Consider the following 14,795-nt stretch of genomic DNA (forward strand, 5'->3'; position numbering starts at 1 on the left):
ACAGTGATTTATAAGGTTCTGTAATTTTCCCCAGTTCCTCATTACGCCCTTTGAGATGTCTTTCTGTACATGAGGAGCGCAACAGAAATGGAACACTGTGCAGTAACGGAGAATGCTTTTGGGAGGGGTGAAGTCTTAAACCACCAGCTGCTTCTAGTAGCCGGAAATTGGACAATGGTCTTGGAGGAGTTTACAGCTCAGTATCTTTTTCTGAGAGTGTGCGGTGTTCGAAGGCAGCAGGTGAAAGAAAGAGAGAAAGAACTTCTATTTATATAGTGCTTTTCGCAACCTCAGGATGTCCCAAAGTGCTTCACAGCCAATTAAGTACTTTTAGTCTCTGTTGTAACATGGGGGAAACGCGGCAGCCAATTTGTGCACAGCAAGATCCCATGAGCAGCAACGTAAGAACATAAGAAATAGGAGCAGGAGTAGGCCATACGGCCCCTCGAGCCTGCTCTGCCATTCAATAAGATCATGGCTGATCTTCGACCTCAACTCCACTTTCCCGCCTGATCCCCATATCCCTTGGAGTGAGATAAATGGCCAGATTTAGGTTGAGGGATAAATAACAACAGATGGGGATAAAATGGGAAAGATTTGTTTTTAAAGAATACATCAAGAAGGTACATAAACCTCAGGACTTTTCAGTTTTCAAATGATTATCAGCAAATTTCAGTTGCAGGTGCTGAACATCTGTTATGACAGAAAGTAGCGTGATGGTCAAAAAATAACATTAAAGGCCGATTGAAGGCTCAAGAAAGGAAGGACCAGACTTCATTACAGATCTTATTTTCTCGTCCATCTGCCAGCTCAGATTCATAGCAACAGCTGCCTCAGATATCAAAGTGAGCTCTGTTACTTTACTGGGCTGAACTGTAATTTTTCTAGTGTTCACTCACATGTTCATCTTCACTGTAGCCTTGAAATTACACTGTGGGATACTCGCATACAAACCCTTAACCTGTTCCATGTGAAACTCCTTCCTCTGCTATTTTACTCCATCCCTACAATCCCCTCCCTGAGATCTCTGCATTCCTCCAATTCTGGCCTCTTGCGCATCCACCCTTGCCTTCGCTCCACCATTGGCAGCCGTGCCCGCAGCCGTCTAGGCCCTAAACTCTGGAATTCCCTCCCTAAACCTCTCTACCTCTCTCTCCTCTTTTAAGACGCCCCTTAAAACCTGCCTCCTTGACCAAGCTTTTGATCACCTGTCCTAATATCTCCTTATGTGGCTCAATGTCAAATTTTTGTCTGATTATGCTCCTGTGAAGCGCCTTGGAACGTTTCACTACGTTTAAGGCGCTATATAAATGCAAGTTTTTGTTGTTGTATTAACCCATTCATTTTAAACAAAATTAATGACACTGGTTTAAATAGCAGAGGAAGAAATTTCACGCAAAGGCATTAAGCGTTCATGCACTAGTGTCCAATGAAAGAATCGCAAGGCCAGTGTATTTTAATAGATCACATATACATCACATTGCAAACAATTAGATTAATCTAATTCACATCACATGACATATCCACACTTGTCACATGGATTAGTTGCCATCTCATACGTTAAGACAGAACTTAAGACTACACATAATTATAATTCTAATACCGGGAAATTTTCATAACATTCTCCAAATGGATGAGACTTTAAATCGAGGCCCCGTCTGCCCTCTCAGGCATTATTTTGAAGAAGAGCAGGAGAGTTCTCCCTGGTGTCCTGGCCAATATTTATCCCTCAACCAACATCACTAAAAACAGATTATCTGGTCATTATCACATTGCTGTTTGTGGGACCTTGCTATGTGCAAATTGGCTGTCGCGTTTCCTACATTACAAGAGCGACTACGCTTCATAAAAAGCACTTAATTGGCTGTAAAGTGTTTTGAGATGTCCTGAGGTCATGAAAGGCACTATATTCCTAAAAATTCTTTCTCTTAATTGCTACCAGAACCTTCTACAGCGTTCTAACGAATTTTATACTGACTGTAATAAGTCAAGTTCCTTTTATCGCAACAGCATTTATTTATCTTAAATGCAGTACACAAACCATGGCAAACAGCTCACCTTTGTATATTTATAAGCTGAGTATCAGCATTTCACGATGAAATAAACATACCACCTCTGGCAGTGGTACATGAAAACACTGGAGGGTGAGAAACAGTGTGACATACATATTGGACCAAGTTTCTTCCTCTAACTATGTGTTTTTGAAATACTATGAGAAGTTAATATTTGGTGTCCCAATTTTTGGGCACCCACCAGTCCAATAAGATGATTTATAACCAGAAATACAAGTCTGCAAAAATGAAATAATCCATAAGGGTCTGATGATGCTGAAGAAATTCTGATATCTCCTCAGAAAGTCAACCAACGGATCTCCCAATAGTTCTGTGAGGACCGCCTTATGTGGTCTCCAGCTACGTGGAATATCCCAGGTCTGATAGACATGTTTTTGCTGAGTCAACCAGGATAGCAGTACGGCTGCTTCATGCATCCCTGGATTGCGCGTGACAAATTAGCCTGGGTTCATGCTCCTGATCGCTGGCTAATGCTGTAAAGTTCATGGTGGGGGCGGGTAATTTTGACTTTGTGCGATGGTATAAAACGGACGATAGTGAGTCGGCAGCCCGTTATACATCTCTCCCGTTGAATTAACTGGAAAGGATAACGGGGAGAGGTGTAAAACGGGCTGCCGTTTCACACTATCGCCCAAAGTTAAAATTAACCCCCTCCCCCCCGCCCCGTGTGTGGGTATGGCATGAGGTGACAACAAGATCATATTTGGCGGTGATACATGCACAGACTGCGGGCACTCACTATCGAGGCACAGACGAATAATGGGGTTCTGGAGGGTGCTGCCACCCTTGGGACCAGATCCCAGCACAAGTCAGTGCTTCCAGGAGAGGAGAGGAGGAAAGAGTAGAGATTTGGAAATAAACTGGGTGGATCTGTAGCAGGCTATAGGTTGCTCAGCCAAGCATTTGTGAGCTTGGGTCCAGAATTATTTAGCGGCGTGTTTTGGATCAAGATAGTTGCACAATGTACGCAATAAATTTATATTAAAGAAAAGTCTCGGTTAACAGAGGCAAGTCCTCCATTTTACATTCCCCACTCTTTGGCGCCACGATAGGATCTTAAAGAAACACAAGGGTGGATTTTCATCTCTCGTCCGCTGGGCATTAAGCGTCACTTGAGTGGAATGCAGAGGTGATAATCTGTTGGGAAGCATCGGGTGCTGGTAACAGAATCTGTCTGAGTTTTTTACTCCATTGAAATGAATGGAAGGAAAATCAGGCTGGCTCTGTAACAGGCCTGCCGTCCTCTCGGACCAAATTTCCTCTCGGTGCTTAACATCCAGGGGGTAAGGACAAAAAAATCTACCTCATTGTCTTCATGACTTTGGTGAACTTTCTTTTGATGTTTGGGGAGGGAGAGAGAAGATCTCAGATGTACTTTGTATCATGTTCATCGCAATGCACGTGAAGGTGAGACTCGATCCAGTTTAGTTCATTTTGTTTGTTCCTAAACAAATATTGTTTTAAAATTGGTAAACTTTATTCGCAAAGGGGCACTGTTCCTCTTTAATACATCACTGACAGTGTCTGGATCTCTCCCTTGCTAAACAGGAAGAGTTGCTGACAGTGTTAGCAAATATATACGTACAGCTATGCTTCCTGTCACTCAGACTGAAGATGTTACTAACAGCTTGCTGACACTTTGCTACTCAAGATTGCTCAGTATAAGCTCTTTCCTTTAATAGAATCCTCTCACTTTACAATACTCTGCCCTCTTCAGCTTGTACATTGTGTAGTTAAAATCCCTGGAGTGCAGTTTACACTCTGGGTTGGTCGGGAAAACTGAACCCCTCTCCCCAAAATGAATGCATTTGCCACATACACGGGTGTTGCACATTTACTTACCTGAAGAATATTGTTGCGCTGGCGTAGCTTTGAGCTTCAGCCATGATTCCTTGCCTTAGATCATCGGCTACTTGTTTTGGCAACATACCTAGGACAGGAACAATATTTTAGACACTCAAACAAAATACGAATGCTGTGCAATCTGTCAGCAATATCCTCTTCTCATGTTATCCGAACAGGGCCAGCAGATTCCAACCCATTGCCAAGTATAGATTTTCTCGTTCTCTTCATTTAAAACAATTTACATTGTGTTCCAATTCTTATTTCAAAACTTAATCATGTAGAATTGGGTGAAATTTTGCATGCAGTATATAAGGCAACATACAGTACACAGGGCAACATACAGTATACAAGGTAACATAGAGTATATACTCCCACATAAGAAGACCACACCATGCTCCAGCCAAGAAGCCTTGGAAAAAAACGTATGGCTCACATACAAGATTGAGACCCAACAATCTAACCCATTCAATGACATTGCTCTGCTTACAAATAGGTTAATGGTTCTGCTAAAACAGTGGACAAATTAATAGCATTAGACATTCATCTGCTAACACCGCCAATGATAATTTCTAGACTTGCCTTTAATCTATTTTATTCAGAGCAAAGCATACAGGGAAGGTTGTTTCTTTCAAATCACAATTAATAATCATAGTTCTATTAAACAGTCAGAACGCAAATGGGTTTTATCAAGGTGCTGTTTCCTCAAGACTTACTATAAAGCAAACGGTCCGTTTTCTGTTTCTCGTGGACCAAGTCCTGTGTCCTTTCAGCTACCAAAATTTCCAGGTGCTTGCTGTACTTCTCCATCTTAAGTACATAAACACAAATCAGTTGAGAGCTAGCCAGTCATGTAATAGAATAGGGGTAAGTCCTATCTTCTTTGTGTTTATCCCTGTACTGTAGTGAAACAGAGTTAAATTTCAAACCTAAAGTTGGGCCAGGTCAGGTGACCTCTATTTAGCCCAGTTTTGGAGCCACGTTCATGTTCTTCTGCTTTTTAAAAATGTGCTGGGACCAATTTGTGCCTTGCTATTGGCTGTGAATGGAGAAGTAGCGAGGTGAAAATCAGGAAACCACTGTAGCCCCACCCACTTACCGCTGAAGCCTCGCCCACTTACTGCTGGAGGACCCGCCCATCTACCGCCGGAGACCCACCCATTCCGATTTTTATGAGGACCTTGACTTAGGCGGGTATCTAATTAAAATATTCAAGCAGGGGGTCACCTGATGTTGTCAGGGCCTCCCAGGCACCATTTTCATGCCAATCGGCGCTGCCACAACTACTTCCTCACCCCGCCCATGGTGCATGAGCGGTAGAGGTTAGGAGGTGACCATTACTACTTAAAGGGATCATTGGCTGCCGTCTGGCGCTCATTTTGTCTTCAATATCATGAGTTTTGAGCCTTTTTCACACAAAATATGAGTAACACATGGAATAGTTTTCCAGATAAAATAAAAAGAAAGACTTTCATTTATATAGCACCTTTCACGTTCTCAGAATGCCCCAAAGCATTTTTCAGCTTACGAAATACTTTTGAAGTGTAGTCACTGGTGTAATGTAGGGAAACGCGGCAACCAATTTGTGCACAGCAAGTTCCCACAAACAGCAATGTGATAATGACCAGATAATCTGTTTTAGTGATGTTGGTTGACGGATAAATATTGACCAGGACACAGAGGAGAATAGTCCTGTGGAATCTTTTATGTCTATCTGAGAGGGCAGACGGGGTCTCGGTTTAACGTATCATTTGAAAGACGGCACCTCCGACAGTGCAGCACTGGTGTGTCAGCCTGGATTATGGGCTCAATTCTTTGGAGTGGGACTTGAACCCATGACCTTCTGACTCAGAGGCGAAGTAGTGGAAGCAAAAACCCTGGAGTCATTTAAGAAACAATTGGATGCTGCAATGGGGAAGTTTCTGGATGGATAAATTAAGATGACCTTTCTCATTCATAAGTATTTTGTGATCTTGCAAACTAAAAGGGTATAATTTTTTGATTTTCCACCAACAATTAGAAAGGACTTTTTGGTATTTGAATACAGTGTGATATTTTTATAGGGGTTTTTTTGGACAAATTGCTTCAAACTTGAAACCTTTCCTGAAATCCTATGAGTGACACTCTCTGGGGATGTTGGAAGTATCTCAGAATATGGTGGTGTAGTGGTTACGTTACTGGACTAGTAGTCCAGAGAACATGAGTTCAAATCCTAGCCTGAGAATTATTCAGAGTGGTGAGAGTGTGGAACTCGCTACTTCAAGGAGTGGTTGAGGCGAATAGCATTGATGCATTTTAGGGGAGGCTAGATAAACACATGAGGGAGAAAGGAATAGAAGGATATGCTGGTAGGCTGAGATGAAGAGGGGAGGGAGGAGGCTCGTGTGGAGCATAAACACTGGCACAGACCTGTTGAGCCGAATGGCCTGTTTCTGTGCTGTATATTCTATGTAACTAAAAAAAATTGTGACCTTTGGACTTTGCAGCAACAATTAGGAAGGATAATGACACTTGCATATACTGTGATTGTATTGTTTTTAAATAATATATACTTAAATTCCAATTTTCCATCAGTACCAGCGTCATCATCATGTCCACGGGGCTGACTTTATTGGGATTAATTTTGTGCAGGTACTTCTTTATCTGTTCAAACGTGGGCCGGTGAGCTGGATTCTGTGCCCGGCACTTTCTGATCAGCTGTGGAGCAAACGGAGAAAGCCAAGTTTGAAAAAGGTCCATTTTACTCACAAAATGGTTTAATAATTCCTGTACTGGTTCTGTGCTTGTTTTTTTTATATACTTGGTCTTCCTTACCACGATATATTCCGTGGGGCAAGGACAGGCATTTTCCGATTTTCCGGTGATCAATTCTGGTAAAGGTGGGCATCGCCCACATTCGGTGGAATTTCCATCTTCTCTCTAAGGTATAATTTAAGGACACATGTTAAAAATTCTATGCAACGCATTCATTTTTGATTGAAATACGAATCACAATTTTCTTGGAACGTGCCCAGCCTTCTGTTTCTGTAATGTTGCTGACCATCGATGCAAAACCATTTCTCGTCCTTCAAAAAAAAGTTGCCCGATTTTCCTACCTCACTATCAAACGTACATGTGTCAAAGAGTTTGTTGAAACCTATTAATGTTTTTAGTGACATCTTGTCAAGGAATTTGCTGCTTGACAACCGTGTCTCAGCAAACAAACAATGGAGATTTATTTAAAAACAAAACAACGCCACATGAAAGGCCTGTAAACAACCAATTCCAACCGTGGCAAGGAGCAGACCTACTGTGAGGGATCCTTTTTGACTTATGCCTCCTCCTCGGTTAGCCGAATGGATTGTATCCAGAGCTCTGAGGAAGAGTGTTGTAAATCTGAATAATTTTTTAAAAATCGTCTATAAATATTCTGCATGTTTGGAAGATGGAGAGAAACTATTTCCTCTGGTGGGGGAGTCCAGAACAAGGGGGCATAACCTTAAGATTAGAGCTAGGCCATTTAGGGGTGATGTCAGGAAGCACTTCTTCACAAAAAGGGTAGTGGAAATCTGGAACTCTCTCCCTCAAAAAGCTGTTGAGGCTGGGGATCAATTGAAAATGCCTAAACTGTGATTGATAGATTTTTGTTAGGTAAGGGTATTAAGGGTTACGGAATCAAGGCGGGTAGATGGAGTTGAGGTACAGATCAGCCATGATCTAATTGAATGGCGGAACAGGCTCGAGAGGCTGAATGCCCTACTCCTGTTCCTATGTACCTATGGCTTAGGGGCAAGTGCAGTCTTTCCTCGCTATAGCATTACTGTCGAGAGCCAAGGAAAATAGCACTGCAATGAGGGATGTGCCATACATAGTATTCATACAGAAACAAGTAATTTTCTTGAGTTACAAAAAGTGAGAACCTAGAGAGATAAACGGGATGGTGGGAATCCCAAGTAAAAACAGAAAGTGTGGGAAACACACAGCAGATGTGGGAACATGTGGCAAGTGTTGTAGCCAGGGTAGCCTGATTGGTTGGTCGCATCCACCAAAACCAACTATTTTCTGAAGGCAGGGGCATATTTATCTGGCAATGGCCGCGGGCGAACTAAGTTCTCAAGCTCTGAATCAACAGAAAGGCAGTTGCAAAGGTGTGTCACCTGCCCGGAAGACACCTGCCCTGCCGCACACCACAGGGACTGGGGCTCACACGTCCAGTGACCGTAATGTTTCAGCTGTGGCATGAAGCGTGGCTCCGCCTCATTGTGGGCAAGCTGCAACTTTGACCTATGGGGATGGTGTCGTGGAGTGGCACATATGGCAACCCTGCTCACAACCCACCTCCACTGCCACAGCCAACGGACAGGATTGAATGCTGGCCTACTCCTATCACTTGCTTGCCGACTCTTGGCTGCACATTGGGTTTCTTTTCCTGTCATGTTGGCTGTCCCTTGGTTTATTTGTCCTTTCAGCCTCGGAAAAGCCTGTTCATGGGTCGAGCTGCCTTTTGAGGCTCTCCAAAGAATTTTTGTCATTGTCCCCATCCCCTTAAGTTTCACACACATCTAATTCTCTACTCCCACCACTAGTGCACTCCCTGCACCTGCCGGTGTTTGCACCTTAAGCTAAACTAATGAGTTAACCATAGAACTCTGGGTGGAAGCAGTGCGTTTTTGTTTGAGTATGTCTAAAAACCCATCATAAGAACATGAGAAATAGGAGCAGGAGTAGGCCACACGGCCCCTGGAGCCTGCTCCGCCATTCAATCAGATCATGGCTGATCTTTGACCTCAACTCCACTTTCCCGCCCAATCCCCGTATCCCTTGGTTCCCCAAAAATCTATCGCTCTCAGCCTTGAACATACTCAACGACTGAGCATCCACAGCATCATTTGGGTTCAACACATTCCAAAAGTGGAAAATCAATGCCATTATATTTAATAGGCAGGTGAGCAGATTTTCCTCTTGTAGAACTTGGGAATAAAGGATCGCCGAGGCAAAACACAGAGGAACATCAGATGAGGAGGACCACACGCTTATAAAGGAGCCTGCCTGATTTTCTGCCCATGGATGGAAAAATCTTGAGGTACCCAGGATTTATTCACGATTACTTTCACTTATGAGTTATCTGCTCAACTTCACTTTGTGTAGATACTTAAGGCTAGTCCACGATTTTCTTACGTACAAACTGAAAAGACGAATCAAACTTCTTCCTCTGCCAGGCCATGCGTAATCCCCTCTCCCATGACCATTCCAATGCCTGAATAGAAAGGCCCTCCATATTATTGTTTAAAAATTGCCTCCCTCCTCCCCCACACCAAAAAGATAATTTAAACAAAGCTCCAGAATATCTGCAAGACCTTATATTATATTTTAGAACTTCTCGACCAGTTGCTTTATTTGGAATGGGTACTTCCTTGGTCCCAGCAACTCAAGGGACGCCACTTGGTCACATCGATCTGTATGTATCCTTATCCAAAGAGATGTAAGGCACAACTTTGAGAGAATAATAATTTGTTAAACTTATCAACAACTAATGATCACCAGAATGATACCAGGGCTAAAAAGGGTTAAATAATGAGGACCGGTTGCATAGACTAGGCTTGTATTCCTTTATGTATAGAAGATCTAATCGAGGTGTTTAAGATGTTTAACAGAATAGAGATAGAGAGAAACTATTTCCTCTGGTGGGGGAGTCCAGAACAAGGGGCCATAACCTTAAAATTAGAGCTAGGCCGTCCAGGAGCGATGTCAGGAAGCACTTCTTCACACAAAGGGTAGTGGAAATCTGGAACTCTCTCCCCCCAAAAAGCTGTTGAGGCTGGGGGGGCAATTGAAAATTTCAAAACTGAGATTGATAGATTTTTGTTAGGCAAAGGTATTAAGGGGTACCAAGGCAGGTAGATGGAGTTAGGATACAGATCAGCCATGATCTAACTGAATGGCGGACGTGCTTGAGGGGTTGGATGGCCTCCTCCTGTTCCTATGTTTCTAATAGAAATATGATTATGGAACAGGTTGTCCCAGGGTCTTAGTCAAAGGATGGTGCCAGATTCTGTTGCACATTTTAAATTAATCTTACCGGTACAGGGTCACTTCTGGTTGCAATTTCTAGTAGAATGATGGCGTAGCTGTAAGAACAACAAATATCTTCCTTTAACAATAATTTCCAGAAAGGTTAGATGCTGGCACAAACCTTCAGTCCTGGACACAAAGCTGTAATGATCTTCAGTATATATTTTATTTCCTTTTCCTCTTTGTAGAATAGTCACATGCAATGCATCCTCCTCAGCTAAGATGGAGACCAAATTTTCCTTGGCCTCAACAGCGCTCCTGTGGCACAAGTTGGGCACAGGAAGCCCAACTAAGTTGGGATTTCTAGTGGGACCTGGGAACACCATTGTCTCCACTCCGACTGTGCTCACATCAAACTTATGTAGGGGCAGGCAGGACTTCCAAACATGACTGACATCAGAGAAGGTAGGGCCTGGTGGAGGAAATTCCCTCAACAACAGCTTGCATTCATATAGCGCCTTTAACGTAGTAAAACGTCCCAAGGCACTTCACAGGAGCGTTATCAAACAAAAATTGACACCGAGCTACATTAGGAGATATTAGGACAGGTTGACCAAAAGGTTGGCCAAAGAGGTAGGATTTAAGGAGCATCTTAAAGGAGGAGAGGTGAAGGGGCGGAGAGATTTAGGGAGCGAATTCCAGAGTTTAGGGCCTAGGCAGCTGAAGGCATGGCCTTCAATTGTGGTGCAATGAAAATCGAGGATGTGCAAGAGGCCAGAATTGGAGGACCCCAGAGATCTCCGAGGGTTGTAGGGCTAGAGGAGATTGCAGAGATAGGGAGGGGCGAGGCCATGGAGGGATTTGAAAACAAGGATAAGAATTTTAAAACTGAGGCATTGCCGGAGCGGGAGCCAATGTAGGTCAGCGAGCAAAGGGGTGATGGGCGAATGGGACTTGGTGCGAGTTGGGAGAAACAAGCATTTCAGTGGCTATGCCTCTTCCCGTCTCACTATCAGCACATCCAATTAAGAAGCAGAATGAGACGGACTGCAAGGGGAGCTCACCACCATTTGGATCTTTATACTAGGCCAATGCCTGCCAGTGAGAGGTGTCTGTTGCCTCCCTTCATCTTGCACCTCACCAAATGATGGACCACACGACAATCCTGGCAATTGAACCTCCTGTAAGGAAGCATGTCCCAGCATCTTGCAAGTGATGGACATCAGCTATCACACAACTCAAGGCAGCAAGTAGCAGTGCCTTCTACCTTCACTTGCACCTTAGGGTCACCAACCCTTCAGGATTGTCCTGGAGTCTCCAGGAAATAAAGATTAATCTCCAGGACACTGCTGCGAGCAAACACCCAGGAGAAAAAAAAATCATAGAGACATTTAAAAAAAAATTGTGAGATTTTTAAAATTTTCTTTGAACATTTATTAGTTCTAAAAATATTGGAGACAGGATAAAAAGGTTGTTTGACTGACAGTCAAGAATCATCCAATTGGGTAATTAAGAGCTGGTTTGCCTTCCCATTGTGCCGTGAGAGGTGGTGCACTGCAAGGATGGACGTGTCGGGCAACCAAATGATGGGAGCGTGGGGGCGGGGCGGTTGGAGGCAGGAGAAAGACTTGCATTTATATAGCGCCTTTCACAACCTCACGACCTCCCAAAGTGCTTTACAGCCAATGAAGTACTTTTGAAGTGAAGTCACTGTTGTAATGTAGGAAATGCAGCAGCCAATTTGCGCACAGCAAGATCCCACAAACAGCAATGAGATAATGACCAGATAATCTGCTTTTGATGTTGGTTTAAGGATAAATATTGGCCAGAACACCAGGGAGAACTCCCTGCTCTTCTTCGAATAGTGCCATGGGATCTTTTATGTCCATCTCAGAGGGCAGACAGGGCCTCGGTTTAATGTCTCATCCGAAAGATGGCACCTCCAACAGTGAAGCACCCCTTCAGTGCTGCAATGGGAGTGTCAGCCTGGATTATGTGCTCAAGTCCCTGGAGAAGGACTTGAACCCATGACCTTCTGACTCAGAGGCGAGACTGCTACCCACTGAGCCACGGCTTAAATAATAATCATTTGATTTATTCTTCTAGTTACCTGTACACGTCTGTAGCAGGGGTGGGTTCAAAGTTTGGTGTCATCTGGGCCTCAGGAGGCAGGTACACTTGAATCAGCCTTTGCCGGTATGTAGTAGGGGGTTCAACAAAGTCCTCCTTTCTGTAAAGCGGTAAGCAGAAATCTGGTGGGAAATACACGACAGTTTATGAACGGAGGACACAGATTGAAGATAATTGGTAAAAAAAAGCCAGGGGGGAAATGAGGAGACACTTTTTTTTAATGCAGTCAGTTGTTACGATCTGGAATTCACTGCGGAAGCAGATTCAATAGTAACTTTCAAAAGGGAATTGGATAAATACTTAAAAGGGAAAACATTTGCAGGGGAAAGGGACGAATTGGTTAGCTCTTTCAAAGAGTCGGCACAGGCACGATGGGCCGAACGGCCTCCTTCTGTGATGTACCATTCTATGATTCTATGACTCGAACGTTAGAATCTTGTGTGGATTTGGATGGATGGATGACAGTTTTGTGACTTTTAATACGTTGCCATTTCTCACCTGCAAGTTTGCAAACCCAACGGTCATCAATCACCGTGTTTGTAGATTTTAATCTGCCGTGGTAAATTTTATGCTGGTGAAGATAAGCCATCCCTCTGGCGATATCAGTGGCAAAGGAAAATCTAGGGTGAAACGACACAGGGATTACCCAACATTTGTCACATAAACTGCAGAAAGACAATCACATCATTTAATATTGCCTCAGGTCTTGAACTCTCAGCTCAATTCAAAGGGGTGTTGTCTTCATGACAAACTTTGGTAAACTATTTTTTTCTCTTTGTTTGCAAAGTACACAATGAAGCAAAACACATCAAAATGTGTCACGGTTTTACTTACGCATAATGCCACCTTGATAAAAGGCTCTTATCTTTCCCCAAACATAGCAAAATTACCAAGCCCCTTTCTCATGAAGGAAGGAACTAACAACCAGAACATCTGCTCCTTATATATTCCACGCACAGACACACGGAGGAAAATTTAGGGTCGTTTGTTTGATCGTTACCCCATTTTTGGATGTTTTGGGACATTTTACCATGTTAAAACGCTTTATAAAGAAAGAAGTACTTGCATTTATATAGCGTTTTTCACAACCTCAGGATGTCCTAAAGTACTTTACAGCCAATTAAGCACTTTTGAAGTGTAGTCACTGTTGTAATGTAAGAAACGCAGCAGCCAATTTGCACACAGCAAGCTCCCACAAACAGTAATGTAATAATGACTAGATAACTCTGTTTTAGTGACGTAGGTTGAGGGATAATATTGGGGAGGGGGAAAAAAAATCATCAAAATCACAATTACTATCCAGTGGACAATGGGTGAGGACAGCAGTGGGCTCATCTGTGATGCATCCTAGGGTCAAATAGCCAAGCAACACTCACTGCCTAGGCTCACACATGTCATTCCGGTGAGATACAGGAGGGTGGACCCTAGCAAAGAGGAGTCAGCAGTTTCAGGACTAAGAGAAAACCGGTGGGGGGGAAGAGGGGCAGGGTAGTATAATCATAAGGAAGTGGAATTCTCCACTTTATTTCACTTTAAATCCATACCTGAAACCCCAGTTTAATGGAATGTCTTCATTAAGGAGCACATCATTTAAGCTGCCTTTCGGGCAGTACTCTGTTATTATTGCCACGTTTGGAATTTCAATGCAACCACCATTAAACTTGCAGAGGTTTGGATGGTCAAGCTCCCTGTCAAATCCAAACACAGGCAGAGATTGTAAAGTTAACAGTTTCCTTAAGCTCTTGGTTAACACATAGTAAAGAAAGACTTGTATTTGTATAGCAACCTCAGGTCGTCCCAAAGCGATTCTCAGCTGATGAAGTACTTTTTAAAAGTGTAGTCACTGTTGTAACGTAGGAAATGCGGCAGCCAATTTGTGCACAGCAAGATCCCACAAACAGCAATGTGACAATGACCAGATAATCTGATTTATATTTAAAAGTGAAGCTGGTTGAGGGATAAATATTGGCCAGGACACTGGGGAGAATTCCCCTGCTTTCCTTTGATATAGTGGCCATGGGATCTTTCTCGACCACCTGACGGGGCCTCGGTTTAACGTCTCATCCGAAAGACGGCCCCTCTGACAATGCTGCACTCCCTCAGTACTGCACTGGGAGTGTCAGCCTGGATTTTGTGCTCAAGTCTCTGGAGTGGGATTTTGATCCAAATGTGGCCTTTTGATCCAAAAATCAAAGTGGCTTGATTGATCGATAAGGACTTGTTAACTGTGTTTGGACTTTCACAGCTAGAAAAGAATTCTGTCTAGCTCTATCATTGTGTAATGTATCTAATCATACCAGTGATCTTCTGAGGGATTATTTGGAGCATACCTTCTTTATAACGACAGGAACATAGTATCATTGTAGGTACAGAGCAGAAGGAGGCCATTCGGCCCATCGTGCCTGTACCGGATACGATGTTGTGCGCAATATGTTGTTATATAATATAATTATGTACGGTCTAACCCTTCACCCCGCTTCTCCCCTTCTCCAAACCCCCCCCCCAAACATTGTGCTGCCCTGGATTTTCTGGGGCTTCTCCGCAATATGTCACTGGGCCCAGGTGCAGGGTCGCCATTAGTCTTTTAACGAGGTGGGAGGGAGGTTCCTGCCACATTTTGCTGTCAGTTGACTGCCCCAGCTTAGGGCTGCCAGATGAAACGTTGCTCAAGAGTTTTTCCCTTAGACCCCAGTTCAGCGAAGGTGAAAGGAGCAAGCATTAACTTTTGTTAAACCCTCCTCCAGAATGACCGATAGACCT

General features: G+C 43.5%; 1 protein-coding gene across 1 annotated transcript in view; it reads right to left on the reverse strand.

The window, feature by feature from the left end:
* The window catches only part of LOC137320671 (atrial natriuretic peptide receptor 1-like), a 50,215-nt gene that overhangs the window by 6,711 nt on the left and 28,709 nt on the right, over positions 1-14,795 (reverse strand). Inside the window, exons 11-18 of the mRNA XM_067982350.1 lie at positions 13,580-13,723; positions 12,534-12,655; positions 12,016-12,157; positions 9,973-10,021; positions 6,729-6,833; positions 6,492-6,611; positions 4,631-4,724; positions 3,915-4,002 (exon numbers count right to left, since the gene is read on the reverse strand). Coding sequence (XP_067838451.1) covers positions 3,915-4,002; positions 4,631-4,724; positions 6,492-6,611; positions 6,729-6,833; positions 9,973-10,021; positions 12,016-12,157; positions 12,534-12,655; positions 13,580-13,723 — 864 coding nt within the window. The remainder of the gene's footprint in view (positions 1-3,914; positions 4,003-4,630; positions 4,725-6,491; positions 6,612-6,728; positions 6,834-9,972; positions 10,022-12,015; positions 12,158-12,533; positions 12,656-13,579; positions 13,724-14,795) is intronic.

The sequence above is a fragment of the Heptranchias perlo genome, chromosome 4 (genome assembly GCF_035084215.1).
Source record: "Heptranchias perlo isolate sHepPer1 chromosome 4, sHepPer1.hap1, whole genome shotgun sequence".
NCBI classification, from domain to species: domain Eukaryota; kingdom Metazoa; phylum Chordata; class Chondrichthyes; order Hexanchiformes; family Hexanchidae; genus Heptranchias; species Heptranchias perlo.